The following is a 21493-nucleotide window of genomic DNA, read 5'->3' as shown; positions in this document are numbered from 1 at the left end:
TCTTTAGATTTTGTATACGTATCTTTTCATGTTACACAGACTTTTCTTAAAGATATGCAGTTAGATAAATACTTTTTGGACACACTGTAACGGTATTTAATGTGACATCAGGGGTGGTAGAGCCCTGTAACAATTGGGAAAGAAAGTTTATTGCAAAGGAAATAAGATACCTCAGTTTTAGGAGCTGTGACATAATCAGTTGTGAACTTGTCTGCGAAACCATCAAGTAAGCCCGTAGATGTGAGCTTGTACGCCTTCAGCAAACGATGAGTTAGTACGGCTCAAGTGATCTCAATCCCAATTCCTCGGAAGCGAGACCATTGCCGTTACTCCTGCGCAGCATTGTCGGCATTTTGCCGGCGGCCACAGCGAGTCGCAAATCATTACGTTATCTTTTGTTATTTTATTGATGGTTGGATTTCAGTCGTTGCAGCCTACTTGTAGCCGTGCGTTCACCTTAACAACAAGCCACAGTGGTCCGCAAACGTATGACATCGCTTCCTCATTAGGTGCTTTGCATCACGGTTACGCATTATTTACCGAGATCGATTTAAAACGACAGAATTTCGAAACATTTCTGTATGCAGTAACTTTACTCTGTAGTCACGCTCTGAGTGAACAATGAAATAGGCGCTTATCCGTTGACATTCGCAGTTCTGCAGTCCATGGGAATTACAGTTTCCCGTTACCGAGGTCTACAGTACACCTCCCCGTTAGTTCAACGATCATCATGCAAAATTTTTGAAATATCCTATCTCTATGTTCTCCAGATATGAGCCTATCCCTGGATTTATGGGGTACTAAAATGATCAGCTTGTGCTAGCAATGCTTCACAGATAGGTGCGAATCTGCGATTCTTGAAACATTTCCAGAGTAAAGAATATTGGGGATTGCTGCAGCATGACGTCGACTTCTTGCCAAGTTTGTGGCACTGCAAAACACTCACCTGAAGATGGCTGAATTATTGTTAACCGAAATACCGTGGCAAGAAGTCGACGTCATGCGGCAACAATCCCGAGACTTATAGGAGGTACTCAAGTGGCGTACTCAATATTCATCCAGTTAAATGTCCATTTGTTCAGCTGTAGGGATCCTTCAAAAGCAAATTATCCGGTAACTAGGAGACCCGTGGAATACTGATCGTTTCCGAGTAAGGTCGCAGCCTCAAATAAGACGGTTTCTCGTCGTAACAAAGTAAACCTCTGTGCAGTAGGGTGAACGTGTTGTTGCAGCCGAGGTGCCGGAGATCCCGCCGGGCTACAACTACGTGCCGGGCTACGGGCTCGTCAGGCTGTACCGCACCTTCAAACCGTGGGCGGCCGCCAAGAAGTTCTGCGAAGACGAGGGGGCGCAGCTGGCGGTGCCACCGGACCGCTACGCCTATGACGGCCTGAAGCAGATCTTCCCCAAAGAGAAGGGCATATGGTACGCCTACGTTGGAATCTCAGATCGAGTCAGCGAGGGCGTATTCGTAGGAACGGATGGTAATATCACTTACAGTTTAATTTCTATATTTGGCTTGTTTGATGTTTAAAAACAATATTTACTCATTTAGCTTAAAATCCGACCATTGCTTCCTTCGGTGTAAATTCATATTTTCTTGTGTTTTATTTCTGAGTTACTCTGCAGTGCATTTTTAACCGTGCAGATAACTTCAGTAACATGTCAAAATTGATTGTCACATCACATGAATCACAATGTCCGCCTCTGTAGCGTAGCGGTAGCGTTACCGCCCACCACGCAGGAGGCCTGGGTTCGATTCCCGGCAGGCGACTGGGTGTTGTGTGTCCTTCATTATCATTTTCATCATCATTGACTCGCAAGTCGCCGATGCGGCCTCACCTAACATGTACTTGCAATACGGCGACCGAAGTCCCCCGAAGGGGGCCTCCCGGCTAACAATGCCACACGATCATTTCCATTTGCCATTCGCTAAATAAATAATACAGTGTAGAAAATGTTTCTGGGATTTGAAAAGATGTTATCAGATTCCTGAATACGGGTAGCACAGTAAGAGTAGAGGCTGAACATTAATAAAGCCGACAGGAACTGGAGGAAAAAAGATCCTGTGAACATACGTCGTTGCCACGGTAAGTGGAGCTAATGAATGACAGTTCCTCTGACCAAGTGCCGCGTGTTCCCTATGTGTTGCTGGCTGTGTGACTAACGCGGTGTACTGTAAGCAGCAGAATAGTCCGATATTCATGTCAGGAACAAGTCGATATGGTGTTTGTGTACGGTCAAGCAGGTACCCTCACAGACACCAACAAAATCTAAACTTTCACGGCCGGAAATATCATGTCCATTATAATTATCCGGGCTGTTATGCCGTGGTCGGTTGATGAATGCTGTGGTGATTCCCAACGTTTCGTCTCCGACTGCGGGAGACATCTTCAAGGGGGTCCGTAGCTTGATGGAAGATCCAACTAAGCCGGTTCCACGAACATCTGAACAATATAAACCCAAGAATTCAGTTTACTATGGAGGAGGAGGTAGACGGCAAACTACATTTCCTCGATGTGCTTGTGTTTAGAAACGAAAATGGTAGATTGGGCCACTCAGTGTACCGCAAACCCACGCACACGGACCGTTATTTGCACCGGGATTCGAACCACCACCCACAACAGAAGCGGGGTGTTATCAAGACGTTAGCGGACAGAGCTAGAAATATTTGTGAACCTGAGTTGCTCGACGCTGAGATGGAACATCTCCACAATGCACTAACGAAGAACGGATATTCGTCCGCCGAAATAAAACGTGCGTTGAGGCAGCCACGCAGAAATCATACTGACGTACAGGCTACTGCAAAATCTAAGGTTTTCCTGCCACTTGTTAAAAATGTAACGGAAAGAATAGGGAGGATCTTGACGAAGCGGAATATTACCGTAATTTACAAGCCCACCAGGAAGATACAGGAATACCTTAGGCCTGCAAAGGACGCTCGCAAACCATTGGAAAAATCTGGAGTGTATAGGATCCCATGCAGCTGTGGTGATGTTTATGTGGGTACCACTAAAAGAACTGTTTCTAAAGGTTTGGAAGAGCACAACGGAAATTGTAGAAGAGGAGAAACAGAACGATCAGCTGTTGCGGAGCATGCTTTCCAGCCAGGGAACCACAATATTCGTTTCGAGGAGACGCAAGTACTAGCGGCCACGAGCGGATATTACGAAAGGCTCTACAGGGAGGCGATCGAAATCGCTAAACACCCAAATAATTTCAACAGAAAGGAGGAGGGCGTCAAATTAAACGGTATATGGATGCCGGTGTTAAAGAAGATGTGTACCACTCGTCCACTACTGGGTGATGGCAACGGCGATCGACGGCGACGGACAGAGGCCAATTGCACTGACGTTTTCACAACACGTGACGTCACGCCGCGGCGCGGGGGCGCGCGGACACGGAATTTAGCGGCAGTCAGTAGCGAGCCAGTGTGTGTGTTGGATCTTCCATCAAGCTACGGACCCCCTTGAAGATGTCTCCCGCAGTCGGAGACGAAACGTTGGGAATCACCACAGCATTCATCAACCGACCACGGCATAACAGCCCGGATAATTATAATGGACATGACCAACAAAATCACACAACATTTCAAGCCCTTTTTGGGCGTTTTTGTGATCATGATTCTTTTCCGACAGACAAACGCGCAGGGAGGTGGAGGACTATACGTACACAAGATATGGAGCATTGGGTTCTATAGCATGTTGAGACGAACACTAGTACAAGTTCCAGACAAGTGGCCCGCCAGCACGGTGTGAGCCAAAGTACGATGTTTTGTATCCTGCATCACAACCGCTACAACACCTATCATCTGCAATGAGAGCAAGGATCATCAGCATCGGATTTCCCTCTACGGGAACGAGTCGAAGGTTTTGCACCCGACTGTCACAATAATGGGATTTCTGTCGACAGCCCTCTTTACCGACGGAGCAACCTTTACCAGATGTGGCTGCTTACAATACGCTGCGTCAATAACTGAGCCTGGAGCACGCAAAAAACACACGGTTCGTGACCAGAAGAACTGTCATCCGTCAGCGTCATTTACCGTGGCAACGATGCACTTCCGGACACATGTCCATGGGCCGTTTCTTCGTTATTTCTAGCCAGAGATCCATCCCTGCCGTTTGTCGGTTTTATTAATGTTCACCCTGCATATCGAACACCTTTCGGGAAATAACACAAATATCACGGGTTTTGTTCTTAATCATACTATAGAGATCATAATTCATACGGTTTTTGTGCGGGCGAGATGGCCCACTGCCTAAGACAAGAGGCTGGTGTTCGGGGGGGTCAGGGTTCAAATCCTCGTACCACCACCCCGATAACGGGTTATCTTCGCTCGCCCAAAACCACTTCAGAGGAATGTCGGCATGGTACCACTGAAAAGGAAACGACTTTTTTTTCCGGGCACATCTTCGTCTAATATGAGCATGTGCTTCATTTCTTACAACCTCATCAATGAAGGTACATTAAAACCTCATAATTTTTTTTCACAATTTTATCCGGGCTTAGAATAGAGAGTTCCTTTCCAAATGATTTTTTTGTCTGTAAGACAAATGGTAAATGTCCCAGTACTCGTTATTCCTGTCATTGTAAATGTATCGCAATACAGTTTCAGCAACTGGTGCCCCGCAGCTCTTATGTATTTGAAAAACGTCTTATTATAGCCTTGATCTACTGATAAAATACTTTATTTCCACGGTCAGTTTCAGTAGTCTAACCATCATCAGGTTCATACAAGTATTCACAGCACCATGTTAGGCGAAATTTGAATTCGTTGTTGTCAGGTGATGAAACAGTGAATTTTACTTTATCATTACATGATAACATAAAATACGTCGTCAATCTATAAAAGCTGTGCTCGGTAGTGTACTCATTCATGTCAAAACTGTAATCCGATGTATTTATATACACTACTACCTATTAAAATTGCTACACCAAGAAGAAATGCTGATGATAAAAGGATACTCATTAGACAAATATATTATACTAGAACTGACATGTGTTTACATTTTCACGCAATTTGGGTGCATAGGTCCTGAGAAACCAGTACCCAGAACAATCACCTCTGCCCGTAATAACGGCCTTCATACGCCTGGGCATTGAGTCAAACAGAGCTTGGATGGCGTGTACAGGTACAGCTGCCCATGCAGTTTCAACACGATACCACGGTTCATCAAGAGTAGTGACTGGTGTATCGTGACGAGCCAGTTGCTCGGTCACCATTGACCAGACGTTTTCAGTTGGTGAGAGAACTGGAGAATGTGCTGGCCAGGACAGCAGTCGAACATTTTCTGTATACAGAAAGGCCCGTAAAGAACCTACAACGTGCAGTCGTGCATTATCCTGCTGAAATGTAGGGTTTCGCAGGGATCGAATAAAGGGTAGGGCCACGGGTCGTAACACATCCGAAATGTAACGTCCACTGTTCAAAGTGTCGTCAATGCGAACAAGACCTGACCAAGACGTGTAACCAATGGCACCCCATACCATCACGCCGGGTGATACGCCAGTATGGCGATGACGAATACACGCTTCCAATGTGCGTTCACCGCGAGGTCGCCAAACACGGATGCGACCATCATGATGCTGTAAATAGAACCTGGATTCATCCGAAAAAATGACGTTTTGCCATTCGTGCAGCCAGGTTCGTCGTTGAGTACACCATCGCAGGCGCTCCTGTCTGTGATGCAGCGTCAAGGGTAACCGCAGCCATAATCTCCGAGCTGATAGACCATGCTGCTGGAAAGGTCGTCGAACTGTTCATGCAGAAGGTTGTTACGTTGCAAACGTTCCATCTTTTGCCTCGGCGATCGATCCGTTGCAGCCATGCGGATAAGATGCCTGTCATGTCGAATGCTAGTGATGCGAGGCCGTTGGGATCCAGCACGGCGTTCCGTATTACCCTCCTGAACCCACCGATTCCATATTCTCCTAACAGCCATTGGATCTCGACCAACGTGAGCAACAATGTCGAGATACGATAAACCGCAATCGCCATAGGTTACAGTGCGTCCTTTAACAAAGTCGAAAACGTGATAATACGCATTTCTCCTCCTTAACGTGGCACCGCAACAACGTTTCACCAGACAACGTCGGTCAACAGCTGTTTGTGTATTAGAAATCGGTTGGAAACTTTCCTCATGTCAGCACGTTGTAGCTGTCGCCACCGGCGCCAACCTTGTGCGAATGCTCTGAAAAGCTAACCAAACGCATATCACAGCATCTTCTTCCTGTCGGTTAAATTTCGCGCCTGTAGCACGGGATCTTCGTGGTGTAGCAATTTTAATGGCCAGTAGTGTATGATTATATTTTGACTAACATGATGCTGTTGGTTGGTTGGTTGGTTTGGGGAAGGAGACCAGACAGCGTGGTCATCGGTCTCATCGGATTAGGGAAGGATGGGGAATGAAGTCGGCCGTGCCCTTTCAGAGGAACCATCCCGGCATTTGCCTGGAGTGATTTAGGGAAATCACGGACAACCTAAATCAGGATGGCCGGACGCGGGATTGAACCGTCGTCCTCCCAAATGCGAGTCCGGTGTTTAACCACTGCGCCACCCCGCTCGGTAACATGATGCTGTGAATATTCTTATGCACCCGATGATGGCCAGACTACTGAAACTACTGAAACTCAAGGCGATAATATGATATTTTTCAAACAAAATGTATATGTTTACCTCGAGTTGTCTGCAAAACGGACTTTACTTACAGTTTTAATGAGCTACTTTCCCGTATGTGCGCTTTAGCGTTATTATTTTTTTCCTCTACACTGTGCCCAAGTTTGGCTGGTTCTAATGCAGCCGATCCGTTTACAATATAGTTAACCTAATCCTGTGTCTTATCGAACCTCCTATACTGTACCAGGTCGTCCAGTGCCGTACCTGCCATGGCAGCCTAATGAGCCCAACAACGGTAATGGTATAGAAGAAGACTGCGTCGACGTCCGCAACGACGGACTGTTGAACGACGTTAATTGCGAGAATCCAGCGCCTTTCTTGTGTGAGCGCCAGCTTTCGGTGAGCCTACCCGATGGCTACACATGGTCGGCGGACGCAGGGCGCTTCTACAAGGTGCACACGGAGAAAAGAGTATATGCGGACGCAGCAGCGGTGTGTCACTCAGAGAACGCGACGCTCGCTGTCACTGACACGTGGCGCCGCGGTGAGGCGTTGCTGAGACTCGTCGAGCCGAAGTATGATGGCTACTTCGTAGGCTTCACTGATGAAGCTGTCGAAGGCGACTTCGTCACCGAAACAGGTAAGCACCACATTCAGTGTCCGTTAAAGTTGTCGCATCGGAGTTATTGCCATAAACACACATCGTACACTGTTCGTTTCTTGATGTCTGCATCTCCAAATGTTACAATGAAAACCTCTGTCGCATAGAGGTCACCCCGAATCGATACCTCCTACGTTTAGTGTTGACGTTGATTGTCCGAGCCAGATTATGTCGGTGCAGGACTAATCTGGTCGCTGGTTTTGTTGTCCTGGGACATACACTATTGGTCATTAAAATTGTTACACCAAGAAGACGACGTGCTACAGACGCGAAGTTTAACCGACAGGAAGAAGATTCTCTGATATGCAAATGAGTAGCTTTTCAGAGCATTCACACATGGTTGGCGGCGGTGGCTACACCTACAACGTGCTGACATGAGGAAAGTTTCCAACCGATTCCTCATACACAAACAGCAGTTGACCGGCGTTGATGCCTCGTGTAAGGAGGAGAAATGCGTACCATTACGTTTCCGACTTTCATAAAGGTCGGATTGTAGCCTATCGCGATTGCGGTTTATCGATAGCGACACTGCTGCCCGCGTTGGTCGAGATCCAATGACTGTTAGGAGAATATGCAATCGGTGGGTTCAGGAGGGTAATAAGGAACGCCATGCTGGATCCAAACATTCTCGTGTCACTAGCAGACGAGATGACAGGCATCTTATTCGCATGCCTGTAACGGACGTGCAGCCACGTCTTGATCCCTGAGTCAATTGATGGGGACGTTTGCAAGCCAACAACCATCGCACGAAGAATTCGACGACGTTTGCAGCAGCATGGACTATCAGCTCGGAGACCATGACTGCGGTTACCCTTGACACTGCATCAGAGACAGGACCGTTGCGATAATGTACTCAACGACGAACCTGGGTGCACGAATGGCAAAATGTCATTTTTTCGGATGAATCCAGGTTCTGTTTACAGCATCATGATGATCGCATCCGTGTTTGGCGACATCGCGGTGATCGCACACTGGAAGCGTGTATTCGTCATCGCCATACTGGCGTATCACCCGGCGTGATGGTATGGGGTGCCATTGGTTACACGTCTCGGTCACCTCTTGTTCGCATTGGTGGCAATTTGTACAGTTTACGTTACATTTCAGATGTGTTACGACCCGTGGCTCTACCCTTCATTCGATCCCTGCGAAACCCTACATTTCAGCAGGATAATGTACGACCGCATGTTGCAGGTCCTGTACGGGCGTTTCTGGATACAGAAAATGTTCGATGGCTGCACTGGCCAGCACGTTCTCCAGATTTCTCACCAATTGAAAACGTCTGGTCATTCGAGGCCGAGCAACTGGCTCGTCACAATACGCCAGTCACTACACTTGATGAACCGTGGTATCGTGTTGAAGCTGCATGGGCAGCTGTACCTGTACACGCCATCCAAGCTCTGTTTCAATCAACGCCCAGGCGTATCAAGGCCGTTATTACGGGCAGAGGTGATTGTTCTGGGAACTGATTTCTCATGATCTATGCACCCAAATTGCGTGAAAATGTAATCACATGTCAGTTCTAGTATAATATATTTGTCCAATGAATACCCGCTTATCATCTGCATTTCTTCTTGGTGTAGCAATTTTAATGGCCAGTAGTGTAGTGTAGCAGCAGCAGCAGAAGCAGCAGATGATTCCAAAATGGCACTTTTATAGCGGTGAAAACGATGTGCACGATAAACCACGTTCCAGTCTGCCTTGCTCAACAGTCATGCCTCGTAATGAACGGCGTCTAGATCAGTTTATCTTCCAGATTACGATCAGGGAATTGTACACCGTCTGTTCAAATAGTTCCGAGACTGATTTGATTACTGTAGCAGAAGTGACGTCAGCGCAGTACCTACATCAGTCTGAACTAACGACTGTACAAACAACAAATACACGGTCCACCCGTCAGATGTGAACAGGCAATGGAAGTATGACTGTAGTGTGCCAATGTTGTGTAAAAAATCACAACGGAACAATAATTCTAAGCGAAGTGTTCGAAATTCTCCAACTGTGTTTCGAAGAAACGAACAGTCTGTGCAAGGTTTGCCTTGCACACCTTGGCTCACGAACGAGTCTGACACAGTCTGACAGAAACGCAAAACACAAACAACTCTTTTCTGGAAAAGAATCATCCCAGAGAAATTGCAGCATTAGAAAATTGCAGCGAAATGCAGGAAGATCTGCAGCGGATAGCCACTTGGTGTACCGAGTGGCAACTGACCTTTAACATAGACAAATGTATTGAATTGCGAATACACAGAAAGAAGGATCCTTTATTGTATGATTATATGATGGCGGAACAAACACTGGTAGCAATTACTTTTGTAAAATATCTGGGAGTATGCATACGGAACGATTAGAAGTGGAATGATCATATAAAATTAATTGGTGGTAAGGCGGGTGCCAGGTTGAGATTCATTGGGAGATTCCTTAGAAAATTTAGTCCATCAACAAAGGAGGAGGCTTACAAAAACACTCGTTCAACCTATACTTCAGTATTGCTTATCAGTGTGGGATCCGTACCAGGTCGGGTTGACAGAGGAGATAGAAAAGATGCATAGAAGAGCGGTGCATTTCGTCACATGGTTATTTGGTAAGCGTGATAGCGTTACGGAGTTGTTTAGCAAACTCAAGTGGTAGACTCTGCAAGAGAGGCGCTCTGCGTCGCGGTGTAGCTTGCTGTCCAGGTTTCGAGAGGGTGCGTTTGTGGATGAGGTATCGAATATATTGCTTCCCCCGTAGTTACACCTCCCGAAGAGATCACGAATGTAAAATTAGAGAGGTTCGAGGGCGCACGGAGGCTTTCTGGCAGTCGTTCTTCCCGCGAATCATACGCGAATGGAACAGGAAAGGGAGGTAATGCAGTGGCACGTGAAGTGCCCTACGCCACACACTGTTGGGTGGCTTGCCGAGTATAAATGTAGATGTAGATGTAGACTCTGTTGTCAACACGAAGCTACCATAAAACGATGAAGTTCCGAAATTCACATGACGAGACAACGCTTAGATGACATAAACGACGTTCATACACTCCTGGAAAATGAAATAAGAACACCGTGAATTCATTGTCCCAGGAAGGGGAAACTTTATTGACACATTCCTGGGGTCAGATACATCACATGATCACACTGACAGAACCATAGGCACATAGACACAGGCAACAGAGCATGCACAATGTCGGCACTAGTACAGTGTATATCCACCTTTCGCAGCAATGCAGGCTGCTATTCTCCCATGGAGACGATCGTAGAGATGCTGGATGTAGTCCTGTGAAACGGCTTGCCATGCCATTTCCACCTGGCGCCTCAGTTGGACCAGCGTTCATGCTGGACGTGCAGACCGCGTGAGACGACGCTTCATCTAGTCCCAAACATGCTCAATGGGGGACAGATCCGGAGATCTTGCTGGCCAGGGTAGTTGACTTACACCTTCTAGAGCACGTTGGGTGGCACGGGATACATGCGGACGTGCATTGTCCTGTTGGAACAGCAAGTTCCCTTGCCGGTCTAGGAATGGTAGAACGATGGGTTCGATGACGGTTTGGATGTACCGTGCACTATTCAGTGTCCCCTCGACGATCACCAGTGGTGTACGGCCAGTGTAGGAGATCGCTCCCCACACCATGATGCCGGGTGTTGGCCCTGTGTGCCTCGGTCGTATGCAGTCCTGATTGTGGCGCTCACCTGCACGGCGCCAAACACGCATACGACCATCATTGGCACCAAGGCAGAAGCGACTCTCATCGCTGAAGACGACACGTCTCCATTCGTCTCTCCATTCACGCCTGTCACGACACCACTGGAGGCGGGCTGCACGATGTTGGGGCGTGAGCGGAAGACGGCCTAACGGTGTGCGGGACCGTAGCCCAGCATCATGGAGACGGTTGCGAATGGTCATCGCCGATACCCCAGGAGCAACAGTGTCCCTAATTTGCTGGGAAGTGGCGGTGCGGTCCCCTACGGCACTGCGTAGGATCCTACGGTCTTGGCGTGCATCCGTGCGTCGCTTCGGTCCGGTCCCAGGTCGACGGGCACGTGCACCTTCCGCCGACCACTGGCGACAACATCGATGTACTGTGGAGACCTCACGCCCCACGTGTTGAGCAATTCGGCGGTACGTCCATCCGGCCTCCCGCATGCCCACTATACGCCCTCGCTCAAAGTCCGTCAACTGCACATACGGTTCACGTCCACGCTGTCGCGGCATGCTACCAGTGTTAAAGACTGCGATGGAGCTCCGTATGCCACGGCAAACTGGCTGACACTGACGGCGGCGGTGCACAAATGCTGCGCAGCTAGCGCCATTCGACGGCCAACACTGCGGTTCCTGGTGTGTCCGCTGTGCCGTGCGTGTGATCATTGCTTGTACAGCCCTATCGCAGTGTCCGGAGCAAGTATGGTGGGTCTGACACACCGGTGTCAATGTGTTCTTTTTTCCATTTCCAGGAGCGTATTAATGTGACGTGTGTGTTGATAAACATTCCAGAGGAACATTTAGATAGTTTGACGTAGTTGTATAAGCATTCTTTGGAAGGAGGGGGAGACTACGTAGAACACCAGAAGCACTAAAAGTACCACCATCTTCACTTTTCTCTTGTTCCTTACTCCAGTCTCAAAACATATAGGATGATTTGTTATGAACAGATCATTGTCATCTGTAACACCTCAGCTTGTGTGTTACTTTCCCTCAGTTATAACAAGCGACAAAAAATTTATCGAACTAAAACTTATCTGGACCTGCTGGACCAATATGGGCTTAGTAGTGAAAATTTTCTCAATGTCAGCACCACTGAATATGAGTCGGCGCGGCTCCATTGCAGACCAAAACACAGTTCATGCAATGACGATATGTGAATTCTGCGGTAACTGAGAAGTTCAATACCCACGCCGCTGCAGGTGACGTGATGTGCACAGTCCTCTGAAATAGGAAGTGTTTTCTTCTTTCCGATTTCTTAGTCTATAAGACAAATGTCAATTTAGAATGATACAAGGCATATATGACTAAGAGTAAAGCACAAATTTCCAGAGTCATGACAAAGAAGAAGATACACAGCAGTACTGATATCGTTGGACTCAATACGAAATTTAGCTAGACTGTCGTACAACATTCAAGGTGCACTCTTGATTTGGGACATTCAGACTTCCCTCTCTTTGGGTTTATGGAAGACAAACTACATCCCCTAAATTTTCCCTGCATGGTTGCTGTCGACAAAGGTTGGCTAGCCTCAGCAGGTTCAGGTTATTATGAGCGCGGCATGAAGCGTTCTTACTGAGCGTTGTCTAAAGTGCGTAACGAATGGTGGTGACTATGTGGATAAATAACAGTATGTACCTGAAATTCTTACTTTAAGTTTGTTATGTGTATTGTTTTTGCTGTATCAGTTGTAGTTTCCATGAAAATAAAGGGAGCCATTCGTTTCGAAATGATTCTGGTACTTTCTAGGACTATCTTTCCTTATTTTCGTGGAATTTTGCCAGAAAAAGTAGTTACCCATTTTCGAGAAAAATGTTTTTTTTTTATTAACGTATGTGTCGGGCTCAATCTGGAATTCTATAATAAAAATGTATAGGCTCAACCTAAAAAGGTACAAACTAGTTTCACTTTGAAAAAAGTCTGAAATTTGTGGAAATAACAAACAGACAAGTCTTTATAAATCACAGTAGCTCTTTAAACAAAGTAATCTTGGGCTAACTTAACGAAACCAATTGTTATTTCAAAGAAATGCGTTTCATCTTGGGGCAATAACGTTGTTGTTAGTTGAACTGGTTGACATATAAGGTCAATCCAATGTCGATTAAGTTTTCCATTAGGTTTCAACAGCAGCAGTGAGAGGAGAGTATTAAGTATTACTTGTCGTGTTTATTACACTGAGATAACACACTTTCAGTAGTGAAGAAAGTTAGGCGTAGTATTAATATCTACTATACAAAGTTTATACTTCCAGTGGACTCAGAGAAAGGCGTAAACTTTGTTACATCATCATCGTGGAGGTTATTAGTTGCGGCATCGATTGCGTGCTTGCACGATAAGAGATTAACCGTTCTGCTATTGCAAAACACAATTTGTAGAATCTTTATTTTATGACACAATACATGCTTGTGTACTGGAGAGATAGCCTCAGTAACTGCTCCATTTCTTTAACGATATTTGATTTGAATTTCAAAAATTTCTGAAGTGCGTTATTTTTTATTAAGACGCCGCTTCCAAGAGAACTTTGGTGCATGTTTAAACAGAAAAATGGTTGGCTCTGAAATAATTATGCTCTACCTTCCTTTCGTACCTGTTTCCTTCTCCTGGAGATGAAGACCATGCTTATCTACTAAGTATCGAGTTTCTACTTCAACGAAGCAAGGGCTGCCGACGCAAAAATCTTTAGTTCATGTTGCTGAATGTCTTTATCCATTTGTTTTTGGTCATAAAATACAGGGTGTACGTAAAGCTCGAGAATACTTTCAATTATTTATTGTACAAGAACTAAACGTTGTACAGGTGTCATACATATTGCATTTTGAAGATAAACCCTGATTTTTTTTTTTCATGTATACCGCCACAGCGTAATTTGGTAATTTGCCGATAGTCAGCGTCAGTCGTAAACAAGGTTCCACATTCACTTCATTCGCACTGGGACGTCCGCTTCTCTTTGCCGGGCACAAGCAACCCGCCGTAACGAATTTGTTGTGCCAGTGGTAAATAGGCTTCCTTGTTGATGGTTCCTTACAGTACTGGGTTCTAAACATCCGTTGAACAGCTGTAGCACACTTGTTTTTGAACAGCTGTAGCACACTTGTTTTCATAATATATATATATATATATATATAGAGCAGTTCATGACAAATTACAAAACTCCGCCATCTCTCTCCCCACATCCGCCACTGCTGGCGGCTCACCTCCAACTGCGCAACGCTACGCGCTGTTCACATCCAGCTGCCGCTGCCCAACACTACAATGGCAGACAACAATGCAAACTAGCCACAGACTGCACACAGCACAGCCAGTGATTTTCATATAGAGCGCTACGTAACGTTGCCAATAAGAAAACATAAGCAGCCTACTTACATAAAGAAAACATAAACAGCCTACTTACACGGTATACACGGAAAAAAACTTTCAGAGTTGCTCTTCAAAACGACATATGTTGATATCTGTACAATCTTTGGTTCCTGCGCAATAAATAATTGAAAGTGTTCCCGGGCTTTATGTACACCCTGTACAATTATCGTCAAATTTTTACACCACAATAGTAGTCAACATCTTTCTTGTTGTTGCTGAACAAATGAGACTTGTTATTTAACATTTTGGAATGATATGTGGCTTGTTGGTTCAGTGGTTAATTTTCCCAGGTATTTTAGCCATCCCTTCAACTAACAATGCCATATCCGATTAACCATGCCGACCCTGCGTATCCGTGGGGAAAACGGCACAAGCAAAAGAAAGAAATAAAGTAAAGTTCCCCTTAATGTTTAGGAATATAGTGTTATTTTCATAGCGAAACCTCAAAGATAAATCTTCGAATGATATTTTATTTACACGAAAACTTTTATTTTTCAATCGTTTTATGGAGACTTTTGATCTTCTAGGAGTCATTAGGTTTTAAAGACGAAATTTTACTTTTATTTATTACGTAATATCTAAGCAATACAAGGACTTAACGGATAGAATACCTGCACAGGTAACGCCAATGAAGGGTACACTGATATGCAAGAATATTATGACCACCTAACTAATAGTCAGTATGTCCATCTTTGTCATGGATGACAGCGGCGACGCGTCGCTGCGTGGAAGCAATGAGACCTTGATAGGTGACTGGAGGGAGCTAGCCCCACATTTCCACACACAAGTCATCTAATTCCGTGAATTACGAGAAGGGGGACGATGAGCTCTGACAACACGTTCTACAACATTACAGATGTGTTCGAGCGGGTTCAGATCTTGCACTCTGGATGACCTTCACATCAAGTTGAACTCGCCACTGTGTTCCTCAAACCACTCCATCACACTCTTGGTCTTGTGACATGGCACATTACCTTGCTCAAAAATGCCACTGCCTTCGGAAAACATGATCGTCATTAAGGGGTGTAAGTGGTCTGCAACCACTGTGCGATACTCCTTGGCCATCGTGGTGTCTTGCATGAGCTCCACTGTACCCACGGATGTCCACGTGTAAGTTCCCAAGAGCATAATGGAGCCGTTCCATCTTGTCTCCGTTCCGCAGTATATGTGTCAATGAGCTGTTCCCCTGGAAGATGACGGATTCACGCCCTCCCATAGTCATGACGAAGAAGGTAATAGGATTCATCACACCATGCGACGCTCTGCCGTTGTGTCAAAATGCGTTGCCTATGGTCATATGCGCATATAATAGTAGTTGCCGATGTCATGGTGTTAACAATTGGCACATGCATGGGTCTTCGGCTGCAGAGGCCCGTAGTTAGGAGTATTCAGTGCACTATGTGTTCAGGCACACTCGTACTCTGTCCAGCGCTAAAATCTGATGCTAGTTCCTCCACAGTTCGCAGCCTGTCCTGTTTGTCCTGTTGTACCAGTCTGCCGAGCCTACGACGTCCGACTTTTATAATGAGGGGCAGCCGCCCAGCCCCACGACGTTTAGACGTGGTCTGACCTCGGTTTCACCATGTGTTGAAAATACCCACCACAGCACTGCTGCCCAGCCTCCGGGCCATCAGGTAGAACGTGCCCCCTTCCCCGCTCTACGCAGAAGAGCATGCTCACTCACACTGCGGGAAATTCACCGTGCGTGAGTCTGACTAGCAGTAATTCCTCGTCAGATGACGCTGCTATTGCCTGGACGGAATTATATCGATAATGGGTCGGTGGTCATAATGTTGTCACTGATCAGTGTAAGCCCTCACAGGCTAGGCCGACGAACGCAATACCTATGTGATGCCAAAGATGTAGAGGAGAGTGGTGGCAAAAAACAGAATGCGGATGCACACGTCTCGTGTTCGATATCCTGTGAATCGAGGAATTATGTCACTTATCGCATCTTTCACCTGTGACAATGGTAGTTAATGTGGAAAATTGCCAGTCAGGACGTGGTTTGAAGCCTACGTTAATCTGTATTTTCCTCCTACAACTGGCTGCGTAAGTCAGGTCAGAGGTCAGAGGAAGATAACGGTGTACCACCTGCAATATGACCACGCCTAGTAAAGCATTGTCGTCTTAAAGCCAATCTTCGAGTTGACGATAATTTTAGTTTTTATACTTGGTTTGAAGGTAATGGCCATCGTATGAAATTCCTTGTCAATTAGTTCTTCTTCGTAAGTACACTGCCTAGCTCTCAGTTTTTTTAAGTTGATACACACACACACACTCACACACATACACACACACACGCGCGCGCGCGCGCGCGCGCGCGCACACACACACACACACACACATACACACAAACACACAAAAAAGTGATAGAGAGAGATCAAGAGCTGTAATGGTCAGTCCTGTCCATTCGGCGAGGAATGGAAATCCACAATGAAATATTACGATCCGAGTGTTTCAAATGGTTCAAATGGCTCTGAGCACAATGGGACTTAACATCTTAGGTCATCAGTCCCCTAGAACTTAGAACTACTTAAACCTAACTAACCTAAGGACATCACACATATCCATGCCCGAGGCAAGATTCGAACCTGCGACCGTAACAGTCCCGCGTTTCCGGACTGCAGCGCCTAGAACCGCAAGACCACCGCGGCCGGCTATCCGAGTGTTTCCTTTGTCAAGAAATTTCTGAATCTCTAATTCATCTTATTATCCCTAACGGAATTACAGTTGTCACAGCCATTTCCTGGTCAGGGAAAGTGGAACTGATGTTCTACAAAAGAATGGTACCGCCCTGTCCACCTGAGCAGGAAATGAAATCATTCACGCACGAGTAGTACACGATTTTTATAAACTCAAGTCTCTTAACTACATTTTCTGACGCAATTCCGTCCCAGCATGTCGGTATGTTTCAAATGTTTGAGCATAGGGACTGTAAATCCTACTAATAGTTTCGAAGATTCTTTAAAAGCTTTACAACTAGCATACAAGACAACATAAAGAGGCTGTATCTTTTTCTCACATACGATGTCATATGTGTAACTGTAGATTTGAATTTTTGATCTTTGGTATCAGTAACATCTAACTGCAATAAGGCGTACGTGAAAGCATGTAGTACTTCGTCTGAAACTGCTGACATTCCAAACGGGTTCCCTTCCGTCATGGGGTGTGTTTGTGGCAAAATAAGCCCTGTCTTCTCTGGGTCTCTACATCTCTCATGACAATGACAAGGAGAGGAGAATATCAATGGCACATTACAGTAAGCTGCTGAAAAATATTTCATAGCTTCCCCGTGTTGTGATCTCTTCGGTACATATCGAAACGGCAATGATATTGCAAGCGTCTTCTTCCACAGTGCGCTCATTCTTTTAGTTGTCACACTGATTTTGCATGAACTACATCGTTCAAGCTCTGTAGGTGGCTTTCGCTACAGTTCACCGGTAGTAATTGTATTCACATATAGAAAGCGATTATGACTCAACAGGGGAGGAGTACCTTTGGTTACATTGTGCCATACGTTATTAAGTATCTATTTTCGTTGAACATCTGAAGCTTTCTGCGACGCCGTTGATGTTGTGTCACTAATGCGACTAAGGAAAGCATCTCTTTGGTAGTCTAAGCAGTTAATTAATGTTAAGTCGATAATTAACGCTAAGTACGTAATTTCGGCCATTGTTCATGTTAACGACAATTTGCGTTTCATTATGCGTGTAAATTCGTATGTGTTGAAGATTATTCATGAGCAAGTATAAATATTCCGTGTTATTTCTTGTGTCAAATTCATTGGTGCATAAGCAGACATAGATGGCCGAACTTAGTCAAAATATTTCACAAATATAATACCAACATTTGTTGTTGTTTGTACTACAAACTGATGATAAGTCTTATGTTGGCCATAAGGTAACTGCTGAATCGAGGTTATATAAATTTAGAGGTATGAAATTACATAGAATACTGAACATACCTTCAGTGACCAAAGTTAACTTCAGTAATAACGTATGTAACTGTGCGAATGTGAAGGGATATTTAGCTTTTCGATCAATCATTATCGCGACTCGCAATTAATACTGTCTTAATATGATAATGTCGATTACCTCCAATATTAGCTTATTACTTGCATCGTTGATAGTAGACAGTAAGCTACGTTTGAAGTATTTGCAAAAATCACTAAGAAGAGTAACGTAAGAAATAAGGGAAAAGATCTTTGATGGCACCCATAGTTCATCTAATGCAGTTATACATCAGGATGGCTTTTCTTACCTGTCTTATTAAATACTTTATAATTACTAAGAATAAGTTTTCCATAATTTTTTAAATGTGATGATTTAATTGCTATTTCATTGCAGTTTGATGTTTGTAATATCTTGACTGTAGCTACTGTGAGAATATACGTGTCGTCTCATAGTTCTTCTCTGCTCCTCTTTCTTTCCGTTCTTGACTTTGTGTGTATGTGTGTGTGTGTGTGTGTGTGTGTGTGTGTGTGTGTGTCTGTGTGTGTGTGTGTGTGTATCGTGTACATTCATGAATTTGCAGAGAACAATCGTTTTCGAAGCATCCTAGTGATATCATCTTTGTGCAGTAACTGAAGTGGTTACTACAGTCTGTGACTCTTCGTTTACTTCTTACAGGCAGGCACCTAAAAGACATGGAGTTCCAGGTTTGGGGCGTTAACGAGCCGAACAACGTCGACGGTGGGAAACCCGAGAACTGCCTAACTCTGACGGGCAGAGGCTACTACAATGACGTACTGTGCGACAAGAAGTTCCTCTTCATCTGTGAGATTGCGCCCGTATAATAAGTTGGTGTTTCCAGAAAACAGCTCATATCACCAATGAAAAGAAGGGACCGTCCTGATCTCGGTAAAGCTGCGAAGCCGAGTGAAGGACGGAACAGTTGTACAGCTGAAATGAGAATAATTATATCTCAGTAATCTGTAGCACGTTCTTAGCTCTGTGTATCGCGTGCAGTGTACATATTACGACTGTGTGAAATATAATCCGCTGTATCAGCTACCTCATTTTTATTAATATTCTTTGCCCCTCTTTAATTCCATAAAATATAAGTCGAAATATTAAAGTACGAATTGTATGTATGATATAGTCTGTGGATTTCTCAGGAAGAAATAATAGTTTTCGCTCTCGAACACACATAGAAAACTCCGTAATTCTATAAAGATATTAATTGCCAACAAAAAAGGCTATTAAATTAAATTTGTTTCAGCTTGACTTTTATTATCAAAAGTTTTTTATAAAAATCGTAGATCTTATTGACACTATGTTAAGCAAATTTTTTTCAACATTGTTGCTGTTACCTACATGTTATTTTACTTCTAGATGTTGTATTGACATTTGTATGTCCGAAGTAAACATATTGATACGATCTCGTGATATTATTGTAAATTTTCTCCAACGGCAGTATCAACAAAGAGATACCTCATTATTGTTTAGCAGTTGCGAGGTGTATAGTTGCGTGATGTACGTCAAATAAATGCACTTGTGCGGGTCGATGCAACGTATCCTTAGCTCTTAAGAGAATTCTACGGATGATCAAATGTTTGCACTATAGCACAGAAATTAGTTATTAAACTACCGTGAATCCAACGCGAGGAATTAAAAAAAGTTTCATGCCTGAACATATCTTTATTTTTTCTAGAAAGGTATCTCAGTCAATGTTCGATTTTATCTTTTTAAATGTTTCCTTCTTGGTTACATTATGGGGACCTCTATCAACCAAAATAAACTGTGAAAAATAACTTCTGCTTTATAACAGTTCTGAAATCGTTCGGACCATTTCTGATCATGAAAAACAGGGAAAAAAACTAATACTGTACAGGTAACGGATGCTATTCGATAGAAACAATAATTAGGTCTCTGTGGCCGATAATAATATTGTTAACGATTGTATGCGTATGAGCTACTTTTAAGGCACTGGAAGTAATACACCATCGACATTGACGTAGGAATGAAAAAGACCGACCAGTTAAAACCGAACCCATATTTTAATTCTGAATAAGCGGTGTTTTTCAGTATTTCTTTACAACAGGTAGTTTTTAGTAATAACCGAGTAAAGAACCGAAATATTAATTAGCCATAGCAGCAGTGCTTCAATTTTCGTTCTAAAAAGCCTTATTTTTGAAAAAAGGAGAAAGTTTTGTTCATAAAATTTGCAGTATCTTGAAATATGGTGTCATTATAAAAAAATGGGAAAAGTGATCGGTGCTGTTTTGATGATAACGATGACAGAAACGAGCAACGAACACACGGCGTAAGAACTAGTACAGCATTGTTGTCCCTGTTGCCGTGTGTCATGGCTTAACTCCACAATGCCAGGCAGAGGTCAGTTGACCATTTTTTAATTTTGAGATGTAAATGTCATCGGTGTTAAAAATACTCCGTTCCTGTTATTTTCTGACTTTTAATAGTTTTAGACACTGTTCAATTTTCCATAATAATTTTGCTTTGGAACTACAATTTATTCAGATGTCTTTTGGTTCCCAGTGGCGGTCAATTGACCACCTCTCATGACTATGCAATTTGCAATTTATTTGGCTCCTTTTCCAGCCAACACTGATCAGTTTCATAGATTATTGCGTATAACGGGTATTACACGTCTGCTACTTGTATACTGACTGGCAGCTATAATGGCTTGCTATCGCAGTCGCGAAGTTTCTGAAGCTGGAATTATAGAAACTCTTCAGATATTACCAACACAGTCCAAAGTAGTAGAGTTTGAGGTTAATTACAATGAAAGTGGCACAACGGACGATGAATATGGTCCCCATGTGTATTCACCAGAGTCTCAATTCAAAGCAGTGATGGTAACGACCAACCCAGGGTTTCTTCTGACCACAATGATGCTGTAACTTCTGTAGATAGATGTGGCTTTGCTTTTCGAAATGTAAGTACTGCGATTCGTCGCAGGGGGAAAAAAGAGGCTAGTGAAATTTTTCAGTGAGAATAATTGTCAAATATAAAGGTTTATTAATATTACACGCGTTTATTCTTTGTCTTACCTATAATTATAACCTATTTTTATTGTATTTACGTTGATTTTATCCCATAGCATCCAAATTTTTGCAGGTGCTACAGTAAAAAAGAATATTCGAATGAGAGTTTACATTGGTCAACGAAAGTTTGGGACTGATGGAACGTCACGGACACGCGTTACTTCTC

General features: G+C 44.2%; 1 protein-coding gene across 2 annotated transcripts in view; it reads left to right on the top strand.

Moving 5' to 3' along the window:
* LOC126162524 (macrophage mannose receptor 1-like) overlaps positions 1-21493 on the top strand; it is a 163707-nt gene that overhangs the window by 38827 nt on the left and 103387 nt on the right. Inside the window, exons 4-6 of one of the 2 annotated variants that reach the window (XM_049919095.1) lie at positions 1233-1484; positions 6867-7259; positions 18950-19700. The exons of the other annotated variant lie outside the window; for it this stretch is intronic. Of the exons in view, the coding sequence (XP_049775052.1) occupies positions 1233-1484; positions 6867-7259; positions 18950-19116 (812 nt within the window). The 3' untranslated portion in view covers positions 19117-19700. Of the gene's footprint in view, positions 1-1232; positions 1485-6866; positions 7260-18949; positions 19701-21493 lie in introns of those variants that run through there. 2 annotated transcript variants of the gene reach the window in all.

The sequence above is a fragment of the Schistocerca cancellata genome, chromosome 2 (genome assembly GCF_023864275.1).
Source record: "Schistocerca cancellata isolate TAMUIC-IGC-003103 chromosome 2, iqSchCanc2.1, whole genome shotgun sequence".
Lineage (NCBI taxonomy): Eukaryota > Metazoa > Arthropoda > Insecta > Orthoptera > Acrididae > Schistocerca > Schistocerca cancellata.
The sequence above is the reverse complement of the archived record's forward strand: the minus strand, read 5'-3'. Positions and strand labels throughout refer to the sequence as shown.